This window comes from Oncorhynchus gorbuscha, linkage group LG11 (assembly GCF_021184085.1).
Source record: "Oncorhynchus gorbuscha isolate QuinsamMale2020 ecotype Even-year linkage group LG11, OgorEven_v1.0, whole genome shotgun sequence".
NCBI classification, from domain to species: Eukaryota; Metazoa; Chordata; class Actinopteri; order Salmoniformes; family Salmonidae; genus Oncorhynchus; species Oncorhynchus gorbuscha.
The window spans coordinates 53,187,365-53,204,079 of record NC_060183.1 but is presented as its reverse complement, the minus strand read 5'-3'; the positions used below and the strand labels follow the sequence as shown (position 1 = coordinate 53,204,079).

Sequence of the window (16,715 nt, the reverse complement as noted above, 5' to 3'; positions counted from 1 at the left end):
GTCATCATGTACAATTCTTACTGTAAATTCTGAGACAGACTTGTAAGACATACTGACATTTCTCATGGCAAGTGGGTTCCTCTGCTAGAGTTACAGATCCAAAAGACATGTTACTATCTGTTTTAACTCCAAATATCAATCCATTCACATTGCTGATACAATAGGAACCTGACATTTTACAATTGGCCCTAGGGGCGTTGTTTTAATGGGACACTGTGTTCTTATAATAAGACAAACTCATCCAAATACACTCTGGCTTTTGGGGATGCTTCAATCCAAGTACATCCAAAACCAACTCTCCAAACCCAATTGGTTCAACAGTACTTGAGGGTGATACAGAGGACTGATCTGTTTGGGAAACATCACATAACAAACACTGAGATGGAAGATGAGAGAGTCTTTGAGAGACTCTCATGCTTTCAGAAGACGGGCATGTGTCATGTCTCCATATCACCCATGTGTCCCCCGACAGTCAGCCAGGCCAGACCTCTTTACTTTGAGGGCAGGTGTATTGTATGTAGGGGTGTAAACGCTGGAGCCTTTGGTGGAGGGCCATTAAAACCTGATTGCGGGCGCTCTCTCAAGTGGGTCCCAGGTGCATTAACACTTTACCAATCTCCTGTAATGATACTCCCCAGTGCACAGAGTGGTGGAATAAGAGCATCATCCTTTTAAGGTGGCCCCTTTAATGAAATCATGTCTGGGGCCTTATGTGGGGGCTAAGACCAAGACCAAGGAAGCCGCTGACACTGTTGTTCTACTTTTACAACAGAAAAGTATAGAGTGGTCCAACATTCCAGTATATGTAATCTTACAGAGATAGAGTAGATAATAGCTATACTGTACACACTGCACAAAGACAAAACATCCCTATTAAAAAGATCATTTCAGGATTATTATGAAAACTAAAACCTTCATTATTCTTATTATAGTTGTTGTTGCTATCATAGATGTTTTTGTTATTACATTGTTGCAATCATCATCAGCTGCATAATTCAGCAGGCTACACAGTAGTCCTGTTTTCTGCTTATTTTCGTCTAACAGAGGGGAATTGCAGACAGAGACCTTGGTCCTGATATGGCCCTCTGGTGAGCAGTGTCAGGCATAGGGCATGGTTTTATCCTACAGGTGACTCGTGCTTCAATCTAACTTGAAGTGTGACTCCATAGCAGGCCTATTGTAAAAACTCATTGAATTAAAACCAAAAACACATTCATGTATCTAAAATGCAGGCAGAGAAAAAGAGAAGATAAACAGTAATGCATGAATGTTCTTCTCTGTTGTTATGTTGTTTTCCTATGAGCTCCTTTGAGGCAGTAATTGCATTCGGATCCTAGTTACAGTATATGACTCTTTCCAGATTGACTGGCGTTTCTTCTTAATCGCCATAAAGACATTAGACTGACTTGTTGACTGGGGATTACTGCGGAACACAAAAATTCGTCTGGAGCGATGAAAACACGCGTGTTTATCCTATAGAAAAAGTATATACTGTAAGAAAAGCTATATTTACATCCAGACTTAGAGGGTGGAGAGTTCATGGGTGAAGAAATTAGATGATAGATCGATAATGACCTTGGATGAATGGGGAGGCTTATGATATTATGTGATGTTTTTTGAAGTTTATAATTGCCCTGTAAGGAATAGCCTAATGAATTAAGTAATTACGTAATTGGCCTAGACCCACTGGTGAGTAAGCATGCTGCACAGCTGAAATCAAAGCTGTGGGACAACGTCACCACTATGTCAAACTAAACTATTGCTGCGAGGTTCAGAGAGAAATTAGAGATAGAAAGAAAGAAAGAAAGAAAGAAAGAAAGAAAGAAAGAAAGAAAGAAAGAAAGAAAGAAAGAAAGAAAGAAAGAAAGAAAGAAAGAAAGAAAGAAAGAAAGAAAGAAAGAAAGAAAGAAAGAAAGAAAGAAAGACAAAGAATCCCCAAATTAAAACATTTTTTTTAATTCTGAAACGGTCATCACACAAGTTTTAGTGATTGTAAAAAAAAGTTTCCCTGGAACAAAGCTTTTGTCATTATTGAAATTAGTTAGAATTGCTATTCTATTAGGCTTGAATAAAAATATCCTATTAGGCTAGAATTAAAATACAATTTTCAACAATGCTTCAGAAATGCTGTGGAACTCCTAAAAATGTATGTAGGCCTGTACGATATTACAATCAGATTCAAACGAAACGCCCTTGTCAAAAATCTGTATGGAAATGTCAGAATTCGCTAACTAGTGTTGGAATACCATTGGCGTCCTCTTCGGGGCATAATAAGGAGAATAGATGCTGGTAGCTCGCCACAGATAGCATGGACAGTCTGAATAAAAACACAACGGCAAAATGGAACTAGCCAACCGTAAACATGTCCTCCCCCACGAATGATGCATGCTGGCTGACGCTTTACCACATTTCAGTTAATTACTATAGCTCCCGCCTTAAATTTTGTACATGCCGGATCTCTTTCCAAGACGTATCATTCACCCAAGTTCCGTGCTGTCTGAGACTGAGATATCGCGTGTGACTAACGTACAAACAAACGGAAGGAGACAGTTCCACAGTCCCCTCCCGTTTTCATCGTGGGGGACAAACAATGACGCTCCATCCACTTGTCTTTGTTGGTCTATTCTTGGCCGAACAAAAGACGGGCACGAGAATAAAAACGCATGACAACAATGTCCGGACGAATCGCCCATTACCCTATTGTGTACGATGAAAGATGGACACGTGTACCTCTAAATGGATAAGGAGGGAAGGGAGGAGGAGGGGAGGAGGAGAGGAGAGTTGAAGACAGTGGAATGGAGGTGGGGGTGGGGGGGGGTTACACGCAACACACGCCTCCGGCCTCGCGCATATACAGAAACTCCCCTTTTCAGCACCGTGGACAGGGCATAGTCCTCCACGCGCCCACACCCGGCATCTCGACTCCAGCTGTTACTTTTGTTACGTTAAAAACGAACACCCGTCCCATCCTGAGGTCAGCTGACGCTGGTAATGGTCAGGCATTATCTCTCCCCCCCCCCTCTATCTCCTCTGGACCAACACACCGACTCAAACAACAAGTCGCTGCATTCTCAAAGTTTCCTTGCAGGGTGACCGACGCAGAGACCAGGTCGACAGGCGTACTTTAGCCTCTTACAAACACGTTATTTTTGTGACTCTCAAAGGATAAAGAAATAGGATCATGCGTTTTTATTTTTTCCTAATAATCACTTATCATTAGCCTAAGCTCAGCAGGCGCGCATCTTGCTTTCATTTCCTCTGTATAGGCCTATCTCAACCTCCGATTGATTGTATGTTCATCTGAGCTGGAAAGCATCACTGCTCAGAATGTTGCTTGAACATCCTGGATCAAGTTGTCAAAATCCCGTGAATTTCTCCCGATACAGTGCAGGTCAAGGTAAGAAGCCGACTTTCTTGTTTGTTTGGAGTCATTTGCACTTCTAATCGAGATTTTGAATTAACTTTATATGGAAATGTAGCCAGCCTACCATCGAGTCTATTTGACGCCGTTTAGTCCCCCGTAATCTGTTAATGGCTCATAATTAGCTATAAAAATATCTAGCTATAGAGCAAATCAGCACAGCGGGGGCTCCGCCTGCAGCTCAAAGTTTTACCGACAGGATCCAACATGCATGAAATAGCCCATTGTATCTCACAGCACATCCTATCATCATCATCAGTTAGACTTCTGAAATATGAGTTTGACATATCACCATTATAAGCTGAAAGAAGTTACAGTGAGCTGTGCTTTCCCTTTCAAGACGGGAGAAGTTGTGAAAAGAGAAACATTGATAGACACATCGAATGGGAATGGATTTCATCATATTGGCGAATAGCACTTAAATGTGTGTCCAGTTTAACACAATTTAACAGGGTATTCATACTGTTTCGAGGTGGGACATTAAAGCTTTAATTTATGTGTCCCTGCGTGCGGGAGACGTTATGAATACGTAATGAGCTGCATTGTTGAAAATCATATGAACAGATGTTATGCGTGTGCTGTTATTTCACACCATCTCTCTTGTCTGTCACGCGAGTCACGAGACCACCAGAGCGCTTTTGCACCAACCACTTGTGTACGAAACAAGGCGACAACTCGGCTGCACACAGGTCGCCCCCCCCTCCCTCCCTAGTCAACAGCCTGTGCAAAATGCTTAACAAGTGTCAGGTTCCCTTCGACAGGTGCGGCACCTGAGGTCCGTTACACACAAAAACGCTTGAAATGATAGGCCTATGCGTAAAAAAAGTTTGCAAACAGAAAATGTCTGTTTGAAAAGGCCTGGCATAACTTTGCTTATTTGAACACACTGTAAACCATGTAGACCAGTAGGCATGTGGTTTGTGAATTATTCCATTACATCTAGGCCTATAGGCTATTCATTATGTGAGGAGTTATTAATATAGCCTTCTCATCCCAGGCACAAATTATTGTTCGAAAATGTGCAGCATGTTTGTAGCAATAGTAGTCTTACGTCATTTTTCTAAATTATGAATCTAATAAACTATATCCATGCCACAAAATATATTGTGTTTCCTTACATATCGGGGAAATGAATAAGGCTTGTAAGCTATTCCATGGCCAAATCAAAAACCAATAGATTAGCAATGGCTTTAGAAATAAAAGCAATAACGATGTCTTTACTAAACCACTAGCCCATGTCCGCCTCTTTCTCACGGATCACTTTTCTGTTTTGTTGATCATAGAGCATTTCTCATCTTACCCCATTACTGTCTCCTCGCCCCTCAAAAGGGAGCGATCAATAGGACATAAAAATATAGCTGAAATGTAAAAGGGAGCACTGAAGCATCCCACACCTTTCACCAAAATGTATTTCATATACTCAGAAAATACTGGCAAATGGGGCATTGATTTTAGATTCATCAGGGGTCCACGCAGCCATGGCACTACTCGTGATTTCCCAAGGCGCCCTTTTGCGCCTGAGATCAGTGTCGATAAAATTCATCGTGGTGTTGCTTCGATCAACATGTTATTGAACGGCCAATCTCTCCCCTAAGTAAATAGTTGTCTTTGTGAAGTCAGCATAGGCAATAGTTCTACAATATGGTGTGTGTGTGTGTGTGTGTGTGTGTGTGTGTGTGTGTGTGTGTGTGTGTGTGTGTGTGTGTGTGTGTGTGTGTGTGTGTGTGTGTGTGTGTGTGTGTGTGTGTGTGTGTGTGTGTGTGTGTGTGTGTGTGTGTGTGTGTGTGTGTGTGTGTGTGTGTGTGTGTGTGTGTGCGCGCACGCGTCAATCGCACGCCAGGTTTATATGTTCTCGTTACGTGATGGAAATTGTAGATTTGGTTTTATTACGAATATAGCGTTATCTACCGTGACCCGGTAGAAGAAACACAGCGACAAGTTCAGTTTCAACGTCAAGTTAAGGAGATGTTCTCTTTAGCTTTTGAGTTAATAAGATACCATGAGTGCTATGGCTGATATAATATGTGAAACGTCCAAAATATCCAATATAGAATAGTGCATGTAATTAAATCATACCTGTCAAATATAACAGTAACGTTTGTAAAGGAATATTTGTCATCTGATCCAGATGTTTCAAAGAAATGTGTTAATTTCATCAAGCTATTTATTATTAAATGGGGATCCTATTATGATCCTATGTAGGCTAATGGTTCTTGTGACATATGCCTCCTAGTATTCGATATTATGTTTTTTTTGTAAATAGGGGTCACCTCACGTCGTTCTATTATTGTGCATTTTCGAAAAGGTAAAAAATGAATTAAACATATTTAAAACTATACTGTAATAAGTACCTAGGCCTATGTTATGGTGGAATGTTTTACGAATATTAGAGTTGCATTCTGCCTTGTAAACTGCACATCAACCACAGAAATCCAACAATCAAGGCCAGAATAAATTGTACAATAGCTACCGAAATAAAATGATGTACAGGCCTATTTGAATCTTCGATAGCAGGCCATGTGTTGCGTATCCATAACATAAACTGTCCATTACCTGAAGATATTTGGAATGTCACTTTATTTAACTTAACTTGAACTTATTAAACTTACTGAATTTTCGAACTCAACCTTTTCAGCACTTCATTTGAAAAAATATGTGCCAGGTTCCATTTTCGTTTGCGTTTGATTAGTTGTGTAGCTTCGGCTATATTATGGCCGTGATTCGATTTGAAATAGGCCTACACACTGTTTTAGAGAAACGTGCATGCAAAGTTCCATTTAAAACAACTTAGGCGACATTTCGCGCTGTGAAAATATATTTTCATAAGATCATGCAAAATATGTTAGTGTAAATGAACCAGCTAAAGGTCAAATAGGAGCTTCTTGCAATAAAATGACATTTAATAGCATAGCCTATGCATCAACTAAACACACATGGCCGAAACCATAGTCAAATGTTATCTTGTTCCATTTTTCCTCCCTCCGAAGAGCACTTGGTACCCGCACCGTTTCCAAGTTTCTGATCGTTGATGATAATCTATCTCCCTGCTTTAACAGGCCAGTCGCTAGGGTAACCACGCGTCGTAATCCTGCGCAGTGCACATCACACTGGGATACAGCAAACTCAAGCGTATGCAGTCACACCGTGCGTGGAATTGTGGTATTCTTCCCTTGATATAGTGCATAATATGGCGTTGTGAGTGATAGGTGCACAGCTAGAACACAGAAATACAGTCGTTTTTCGTTATCGTGTGAGGAGAATATGAGCAATGGATGGACATAATGAACAGAACTCTCCAAATGGAGCACCGAATAACACGGAGATGCTGTTTGCCTTGCTGGCCCAGAGCGAGGAATTACGTAAAGGTATACAACAGCGCAACACATGATTCAATTTGCGTTTTAATCTAATTTGATATTGGTTACGCACATTACAATGGTCAGATATTTAATCAGTACTTTGTTGTCGCTGTTTATACTTGTCAGAATAAGGGATGCTGTTTTATTTCATTCCAACACCTTCATGTAATCTCATGCTGTATGAAGAACACAATATAACTTTATTCGAATAGTCTCCTCTTGTGTATTTCTGAAATGTTTTATAATGCAACGAAATGCTTATATTTCCTACATGGATATGTTACAAATGAACGTTATTCTTGCATGCATAATTCGCTCATACACCATCAGTTTTAGACTGGTCAGTGGTTAGCCGAAACAGTGGACACTAACCTTTTCAGTTTTTTCCACATTTCGCTCCTGTCCCTTGTATTACAATGGCTTATAGCTAAATCTGTATGGCGAAGGATTAAGGCTAAAGACGGCGAATCTACGAAATAGCATATGTCTTATCTGTTTGCTCCAAAGCAATTTTTTACACTTTTATGCAGTTTTGATCTTGTAGCAATTTTTCCATTCATTGCATTCGAGGGTTAAGGATTCAGTAGACATTATTGTCTTAAGTGTGATAAGATAAGTGTGAATTCTTTATTTAGGATGGTGTGGATTGTAACAACTATATAACAACCTGTCCTAAATGGGACAAAAGTATTTGTTTTAACGAGGTTTCTATTAATATTACTGCAATTTCTAGGGATTGAATTGGCTTTCACGGGCGTATATCTATACTGGTAATATTTTTATAAGGTGATCAAATCGCTGGATTGTGGCGTGAGACTAGACAGTTGTATTCTAGTTTTACAGAACCTATTGAATTAATAATGAGTTTGATGCACCTGTTGGTGACGTGGCTCCCTCGCTGTTGTGCGTTGCTTGCTCTTGGTCCCAGAAAACAATGTTCCATACATTTTTCATAAATTGCCACAAATTAACAATAGGAATGCGATTCCTTCGACGAATGAAACGTGGTTCGACTTGAATAAGTAAAAGTGCTAACATTTCAAGCCTCATTTAAATTGCCAGTGATGCATCTCACTCGATACGGGTTTGTTGATAGTTTAATAATAACTTGTAATGAAAAGTTATTTGTTTGCTGAAAGATGGCCATTTTGTTTTCGTGTATTGTCTTGTCTTGATGAAGGCATGCTTAAAAGTTGGCCATGCGGGTATGTTTGAGTGGATTATTCCTAAAAGTTCAATGGCCTGCAAATTGTGACATTATGTCTATTGATGTTCAGTTAATTATATGAATTATAGCAAATCCTGAACTTGATGAAGACATTGGCTTACTATTATCTGTAAACTGTACGTCGGAACGATTTGGTATCAGAGGGATATTGTCAAATGTCATGTGTAAATTAGTCAAGATACACTTATGCAAATTTGGCCATATGGGCGGTCGGTCGGGTTCATCATCCCAACACCGAAACAATTTCTAGTAGCCTAATGTGCACGGTATCATCAGCATTTCTAAATTGTCAATAAATGAATGTTAACACACAAAGTGTAACAATTAGGTATGTGACTGAAGCTACATTTGATGACATCGAAACACACTTCACCTCATCCACTCAAGTGTGCACTTTCAGCGTAATTTCATGCGTTATAGTGGGAAAGGCTTGGATGGTGTTTTGACCATTTGAATGCAGGGACATTGGCAACATATTCAATGTCCGAACCTTCGATCAAATGTTGCTGTGGTATCGTTTACATGAATGAAACCCTCCCCACTCTCCGGAGCGGGTCTGCTTCTGCATGATTTGGAAACCAGATGCAAAGTAAAACCTCAAACTGCGTTGATTGGGCGTCTGAGCTTGGACATGGGGATTGGCTGTGTCGATACAGAAGGCTTGTTTTTTCTTCCCTTTTTATCATCACTAGTGATTATTAAATGGGAAACAATGGACCAGTGTTTTAAAGAGAGAGGGACCCATGCGCCTGTTGTACCCACTGGGCACAGACGTAAATTCAACGTCTATTCCACTTTAGTGCAACGTATATTTTATTGACATATGGTGGAAACAACGTTGATGCAACCAGTGTGTGCCCATTGGGTAACCTCAAACACGAGGATAGGATAGCCCGTGCATGGTCGCAGGAACGAGAGAAGAGATACATACATACTGTAGATGTTGAATCACTAAGGGAAACGGGGAGAGATGGAGAGGGAAAGGCTTAGAGAGAGAGTTTTTCGGTACCCACTGACCTTTATAGATGGTCTGGGGGACTTGGATCATTTGGTTACCATGCAAAGTAAGTGTTTTAATTAATGGCATGCGCTTTTTCGAGGAGTGATAGTAGAAGGGTGCTTTTTTATAGGCCTATGTCTTCTTCATTCATTCCGCAGATCAAACGTCATGGTTCCAGCATGATAACTCAATCAGCCAACAGTCAATATGTGTTGGCTGTGGTCTTTGTAATATTTTATGCTATTAGTTGGATTTTCGCTGTGTTCTTTTGTATTACATCTGGCACCCACACTTGGAAAATGTTAACGGATGTTGCCAGGTTTCGATAATCACACAAAAAAACAGGCCTTTGCTCGAATTTATGGGTTGTGAAAAAAATGACGATGGTGATGATGACGACGACAATGATGATAATGATGATGATGGTGCTGACAAATGAATGAATGGCTGTAATTTATAGGCAGCAGTGTATTTACATCTGAGACTATTGAAATAAATATGCCCCTACATTTATTGATAGAGTCCAAAACTATATTTTGTTATTTGTTACATTCGCTCATTGTTGATAGTCCCCAAATGTTTTACTTGTCAGAAATCAAGTTTTCAAGGTATATAACTTTCCAAATACAGCTATCTGTATTTTGAAAGTGATATATCTTGAAAACTTGATTGCTGACAAGCAAAACATTTGGGGACTATATCAACAATGGAGTAATGAAACAAATGACCAAATACCGTTTTTGTGTTGAATTTTCCATTGAATGCACTCTTCGAAATCTGCCTTTTTGGGATAGTTTCAACTATACTTTTCATTCAACCAGATTTGTTTATTAGGCCTACAACTTTTTAATTGCGTTATAGCAATTCTCAATTACATGGCAATCAATATACATCGATGAAAATACAAATATAACATTTTCTAGATACTAGCTCAGTGACAAAATTGTCTCATATTTGTCCTGAAATAGACTGCCTTGGGGTTTTTCCATTCATTTCTATTTACTCATCACTTTCGATGCGAATTTATATGTCTGAGGTTTTAGTGGTATCAACCTAATAACAAGTGGCATACATATGTGATTACATTTTTTTGATAATGTGTATCGAATTAGTGTCCTTATTTAGATATTATCCCAAATAAGCCTATTCTAAATCAAATGCATTATTAACAAATGTCTACATTTTACAATTGTATGAAATGTTATTTTGTGTCGTAAAACAATTTGATCACAGTATAATTTGTCTCGGTGCAACATGATTTCTTAATTAAGCAGTGTTTCAATTCAAGATTGCTTCATGGTTATCCTGTCTTCTACAGAAATTCCTGTATGCGCTGGCTGTAATCAACACATTGTGGACCGCTTCATCCTCAAAGTGCTGGACCGCCATTGGCATAGCAAGTGCCTGAAATGCAGCGACTGCCAATCCCAACTAGCAGACAAGTGCTTCAGCCGGGGAGATAGCGTTTACTGCAAAGAAGATTTTTTTAAGTGAGTGCAAGAAATAGGCCGTCTCATGAAATACATATTATTTCATGAACGACAAATTATTGAACATATTTTATAGAATCACAGGTTGTGAACGTGATTAAACTCTTGTCAATTTATTGATGATAACCTTCTTATTTCCAAAAAGGAGATTTGGGACCAAATGCGCCGCGTGTCAGCAAGGTATTCCTCCAACGCAGGTGGTGAGAAGGGCACAGGATTTCGTATACCACCTGCACTGCTTCGCGTGCATCGTGTGCAAGAGGCAGCTCGCGACAGGTGACGAGTACTACCTGATGGAGGACAGCAGGCTCGTGTGCAAGGCTGACTACGAGACCGCCAAACAGCGAGGTGAGAGATCACTGTATGGCGCAGTGATCTAAGGCACTGTATCTCAGTGCAAGAGGCGTCACTACAGCCCCTGGTTCGAATTCAGGCTGTATCACATCCGGCCGTGATTGGTGGCGCACAATTGGCCCATCGTCGTCCAGGTTTGACCGGGGTAGGCCGTCATTGTAAATAATAATTTGTTCTTAACTGACTTGCCTAGTTAAATCAAGGTTAAATTAAAATTTAAAAAATACCTTATCACACCGATTTAGGGTCCCCAAGATCAGAGTTCCTAAATTCTAACGCCTAATTACGGATGCATCCACAGTCGTTTATATTTCAGCGATATCCAAGAATATGGAAATCCTACAAGGCCCATATCTTCATTTCATTCTGTCTGCTAAACTACAACGTAAAAAAAGGAGTATGCCTATAATATCACAGCATCACCCAATACGTTATGTATTGTTTGGAGCTGTGAACTTGATCTCCAAGACTATGAGGTTACCCATAAACACTTGACCCATCTGCCCTAGTTGCGTCGTAGCCCGCGTCCCAATTGATAGCAATAGCCTATCTATAGATAGGCCTAAATCCTGTCCAATTGCATTGAAGAGAGAAAACGTAGTTTATTTTATTTTATTAGCAGACCGACAGTGACTAAGAAGATTCAATTCAGCCTCATCTGCACAACATGTTACTTTTGTTTCAAGGGTGTTAAAAGCGCTGGTTACCATGTTATGCTAAAGTAACTCATAGGCTACCCTAAAGCCTCGGATTAAAATAACTTATTTTATGTAAATGCATATTTATTGCATGAAAAGTGAATTACAACTGACCACTCACAGAAGCTCTGTATAAACAAAACGATATCCACGCAGGGTATTTTCTTTGTGAATAGTTAATACATTACTCAAGTGTTATCTGCCCCATCTGTTTGTCGGAATTTACTGCCTGTATCTACTGCTGATTTACATATTGAGTTAACGTGAGTTTTCATAGACAAACACACGTTATTTGTTAATGAAAGGGCGCCATTACTTGGGCATTGGAGGATGGTCTCGCATTTTTTTTGTCTGTATACATTTTATTTGCTTCGAGTTAGCATATATTTGGGATCAATTACGCACATAATAACAAATCATCAAATGTACGAGTAATCCGACTCATTAATAGTTTAATTACAACCTCTAACTCGCAAAGGATGCTGAATAATATAATTAATATAATTTAATAATTTGTTTAATAAGCATTGCACTGCAAATTATATTTCCAGATATATATTTCTTTATAGATACATTTTTTGGGCAAGCAAAAAGCTATTTTTTAACAGGCTTACAATTTAGGTGGATCTAACTGAATATCTATCAATATTTGAATACAACTTTGAATCGAATATTAGGCCTATGAGCATAAAGTATTGGGGTGCATTTTTGTTTACGTTATGGCTTACATTGTGTGTCTTGTATTTTCTTTTTAGAAGCTGACTCAACAGCGAAAAGGCCACGAACGACCATCACCGCGAAACAGCTCGAGACCCTGAAAAACGCTTACAACAACTCTCCCAAACCGGCCCGACACGTACGAGAACAGCTATCGTCAGAAACTGGCCTAGATATGCGGGTTGTTCAGGTAACTATCCATTCCCCTCCATTATAGACCATTTCATTAGCGTCCTTATTGTATTATTATCTAAGGTCATGCATGGGTTTCCTTTTGAAATAGTGCTTGAAATGGCTTCCCAGGTACAGAAGAGTTGGGGTTTGATGGTTAGAATTTACAGTGAGATGGAGTAAAAAAAAAAAAGTCTACGAGCCTCGCATATTGTCTTGTGAAAGAGCCCTACTGTGGATGACTATGGTCAATTAGTCATTCTGTATATATCGTTTTATTTGCAAGGACACTTAAAGTAGGCAGGAAGCCACTATCCTTCATTATTCACTGAAGGGGAAATGGGGGTGAAGAGGGTTCACTTTGGCTCCATATCATTAATGAATGTAGACCTTTCCTAAATATGGGTTAGAAAGGAGAACATTTTTACCTGTTTTAATTCAAGTATGCTTTGCATTGTGTAAATTTAAACAAATATGTGCTTACATTGAATGGTTTGTCAATCATAACTGTCTCTTAAAAAAAAATGTTTCCAATTTTATCACCAAATTTACAGCTACAATTTAGAACGTGGACAAAGTGAGATTTAAATAATTAACATCAACTCCAGGTATTAAATCCCAGTGAGAGGGTAACATGCATGGTAACTTGTCTGCTCTCAGGGTTAAGGACAACTTATAGCTGTCATGAAGTTAATTAAGCGCGTGATAAATCTTGTACAGGCCATGGTGGTCCCGAGATTAGTGTTCTGTCCCACTGTTTCAATCTCCCACTTGCGTTAAAGAAGACATGGCCCAGTCCCCAGACAGTCCTTGAAAATGATTTTGTTTTCATTTTAATGTACCTGACCACTTAAAAGTATAGCAGGGGCACTGAAGAAAGAGTAGAGAAAAATGATGTCTGGAGTGGTTAGGAAAGCCATTTTGCATGTCCGACAATAGGCTATGAATGAAACATCCAGGTCAAAAGATAAAACATTTGATAATGTTATAAAACGGACTACTTGTGTCCTCTGCAAATGTAACAGTACAGTATAGATTTCTCATTAGAAGAAATCTGTTTCACTTTCCTCATAATTCCACCGTGCTTCTACACCTGCATTGCTTGCTGTTTGGGGTTTTAGGCTGGGTTTCTGTACTGCGCTTTGAGATATCAGCTGATGTATGAAGGGCTATATAAATACATTTGATTTGATTGTAGAAAAAGGCTTCTACTTAGAAAAATATGATATTTATTGGAGGAGCTGCCTTCAACAGGAAATTCCCAACTCTCCAATTGTATACCTAAAATAAATAGAACAAAACATATGTACCTAACCATACAACACCTCTGTCCTCCAGGTTTGGTTTCAGAACAGGCGAGCAAAAGAGAAGAGGCTAAAGAAGGATGCAGGCAGACAGAGGTGGGGACAGTACTTCCGCAACATGAAGAGGTCGCGAGGTAGTTCCAAATCAGACAAGGACAGCATCCAGGAGGAGGGCATGGACAGTGACGCTGAGGTCTCCTTTACAGGTAGGATGAGAAAACAAACAAACAGACAGACATATCTGAGATGATGTATTCACAATAACTAAATGAAAGGGAATGGGATACAGAGGGCGCCTTTAAGTTCCTGTTTGAGGAATTATGAGAGATGATAAAAAATGAGTTAGTATCACAATTATAATACCAACTCTTTTTATATGATTTATTAGCACATGAAGTGCATAGTGGAAATGGACATAGCACATTTGTAAACCACACATTTTGGTTTATACCCACTCAAATGTGAATGAATCCCAAATAATTCCAACGAGCGAAAATCTTATAAATCAAATGTTATATGAATGACCAGAATCAAACTAATAATATCAGCACTATATTCCATAAGGCTTCTATAATGCCACACCCTGACCAAGTGTCCTCCCTTTTGTTCCAGACGAGCCACCCATGTCGGAGCTCAGTCACTCCAATGGCATCTACAGCGGCCTGAGCGAGTCATCTCCAGCCATGGGGGGCAGCCACGGCCCCTTCCCCCTGGAGCATGGAGTCCTCCCCTCTCAGGACCAGTATCGTGACATCCGCTCCAGCAGCCCCTACGGCCTACCCCAGTCCCCAGGTTCGCTTCAGGCACTGCCCAGGCACCAGCCCCTCATCTCCAGCCTGGTCTACCCTGACTCCGGCCTGTCAATCATGACCCAAGGTGGGGCCCCGGGGCTAAACCCAGGCATGAGAGGAGTGTTGGGGGGCACTAACGGCCCTAGCTCAGATCTGTCCACTGGCAGCAGTGGGGGCTATCCAGACTTCCCAGCGAGTCCAGCTTCCTGGTTGGATGAAGTGGACCACGGACAGTTTTGATGAGCTGGGTTGATTGGTCAACGTTATCTAAGGACTCAAAGGTGTTTTTTCTGTGTCTTCTCCTGCGGGTGTCAAAAACTGGAAAGAGACAGTCACGCAAGACCTGTGAAACAGAGAGACCGGGTCAGACTGTTGCTGTCTTTCACCCTCCTTGGATCACTCTCTCTCTGTCAATGAACTGTCAAATAATATTTTTCATTTCTCCTGATCTGAGTGAACTGAAAGGAAGGATTGGGCCTCAAAAAATATGAACGGTAGCACTTGGAACTCACACACTATTCCTTAAAGATAACAAGACTGAGAAGAATGGAGTGCTGGCCTGTTCTGAATGATCATTTAGCTACTGACGAAGTGTTGATATGTTGCTCAAATATCGTCAAGAGTAGGGTCTGAAAGGAAAGCAATCTCACTTCTACAATCTGAACTTGTAACAGTCAGACAGACATACTCCCTCTCTCAGCCTGAAGTCTTCACAGCACTCATCAAACAGCCCTCCACCATTGAACTATGTGTACAGCGACTTTCCACCATCATGCTTTTGATCCCTATGGTGTCATCAATATTACACCAGAGGAAGCTCACAGATACACACCATTTCCAGCTGTGATATCGTTGTGACAACTTAGCAAATTCAGACTTTTGCCCAATTGGATTTTAATAGACTCCAATCCTTTCCACCTTATTCTTCTCTCTGTTTAAAAAAGAAAAAAAAAGAAAGTGTACTGATGCAGGTTTTGGTTCAAGTCAGAGTTTTTATGTGTCTGGTTGTTGCCAAATGTCTGTGTATATTAAGGTTTATCATTGTGGAGAATTTATTTTTATACAACCCCTACGACAACATGAATACCACAGATATTAGGACTTTGTACATTGACGGCTAGGGATCTAGACAGGTTGTCGATGTCGCCTCCCACCGATAAGTAGAGGTCCAGTTACTTCTATGCATTTGTGTGTTCTCAGATGTATCTTGTTTGTTTCATTCTATTGAAATTACCTGGGCATGCTGAAACCCAGGCTGGTGTACGTGTTTGTTTATGTGGAAGATGTTTTATGTCTTATTTATTCTCTCTGATGATGATTATGATTAAGTGATACAGGTCTTTAATAAATTTGTCAGCTAAATTCCAAACTGACCACTGACTCTTGTATCAGATCTTTATTATGTTGACTATAGACGTTGTCTTGGGTTCTCTTCTATTTATCAAGGCTCAGGCTAAAACCCAGATGCAGACACAGAAGGCAGATAGTACGAGTCTCAGAGTTAAAAACAGTACAAGGGGCAGGCAAAAGGTAAGTCAAGGCAGGCAAAGAGTTGTAATACAAATCAGAGTCAGGCAGGTGCAGGACGGCAGGCAGGATCAGGGTCTGGGCAGGCAGAAAGGTCAAAACTGGGAAGACTAGGAAAAACTCAAACAAGAGCACAGGAAACACGGGAACATGCTGGTAGGATTTGATGAACTAGCAACAGACAAACAGAAAACGCAGGTATAAATACACAGGAGATAACGGGGACAAAATGGGAGACACCTGGTGGGGGATGGAGACAAGCACACGACAGGTGAAACAGATCAGGGTGGGACACTATCTACGTTAGACATAACAGAAAATGTAGTTTTTCTATACAGTATATACACATCTTAATTTCTCAAAACACAGACAGAAGCTAGGGTAATTGGGGTGGCGGCTAATCTTCGATATCATCCCTTATTTCCCTGAAGTATTAATCACATTGATCTTACAGATAATGTAGGGGAACCGGAGCGATCCAGAGACATGGCTGAATCTGCAGATTGGCTGTCTGGCTAATTACCAAAACTGTATCAAGAGTTCAACGGCTCTTTAGCGCAGAAATTTGATGCAGACTGAGAGTCAACATGTCGATTTGGAGATAACTGTGCCTTGTTTGCCCAAATGCCCCTACGGGATAGAAATCTTCAATCCA

The 16,715-nt window shown here is 40.2% G+C and overlaps 1 protein-coding gene across 4 annotated transcripts; it reads left to right on the top strand.

Annotated features, from left to right (window-relative positions):
• The first annotated feature begins 2,902 nt into the window (after positions 1 to 2,902).
• Positions 2,903 to 15,914, top strand: LOC124048934 (LIM/homeobox protein Lhx3). 4 transcript variants are annotated; one of them, XM_046370123.1, is made up of 6 exons: positions 2,903 to 3,397; positions 10,327 to 10,498; positions 10,644 to 10,846; positions 12,306 to 12,457; positions 13,777 to 13,948; positions 14,355 to 15,914. In XM_046370123.1, the coding sequence occupies exons 1-6, from the start codon at positions 3,328 to 3,330 to the stop codon at positions 14,771 to 14,773; spliced, it is 1,188 nt and encodes a 395-aa protein (XP_046226079.1). In that variant the 5' UTR covers positions 2,903 to 3,327; the 3' UTR covers positions 14,774 to 15,914. The 4 variants fall into 4 exon arrangements, with proteins under 4 accessions (XP_046226079.1, XP_046226078.1, XP_046226076.1 ...); XM_046370122.1 differs by lacking the exon at positions 2,903 to 3,397 and adding an exon at positions 6,523 to 6,786 and having other exon boundaries at positions 10,647 to 10,846; XM_046370120.1 differs by lacking the exon at positions 2,903 to 3,397 and adding an exon at positions 6,524 to 6,786.
• Positions 15,915 to 16,715: the final 801 nt, after the last annotated feature.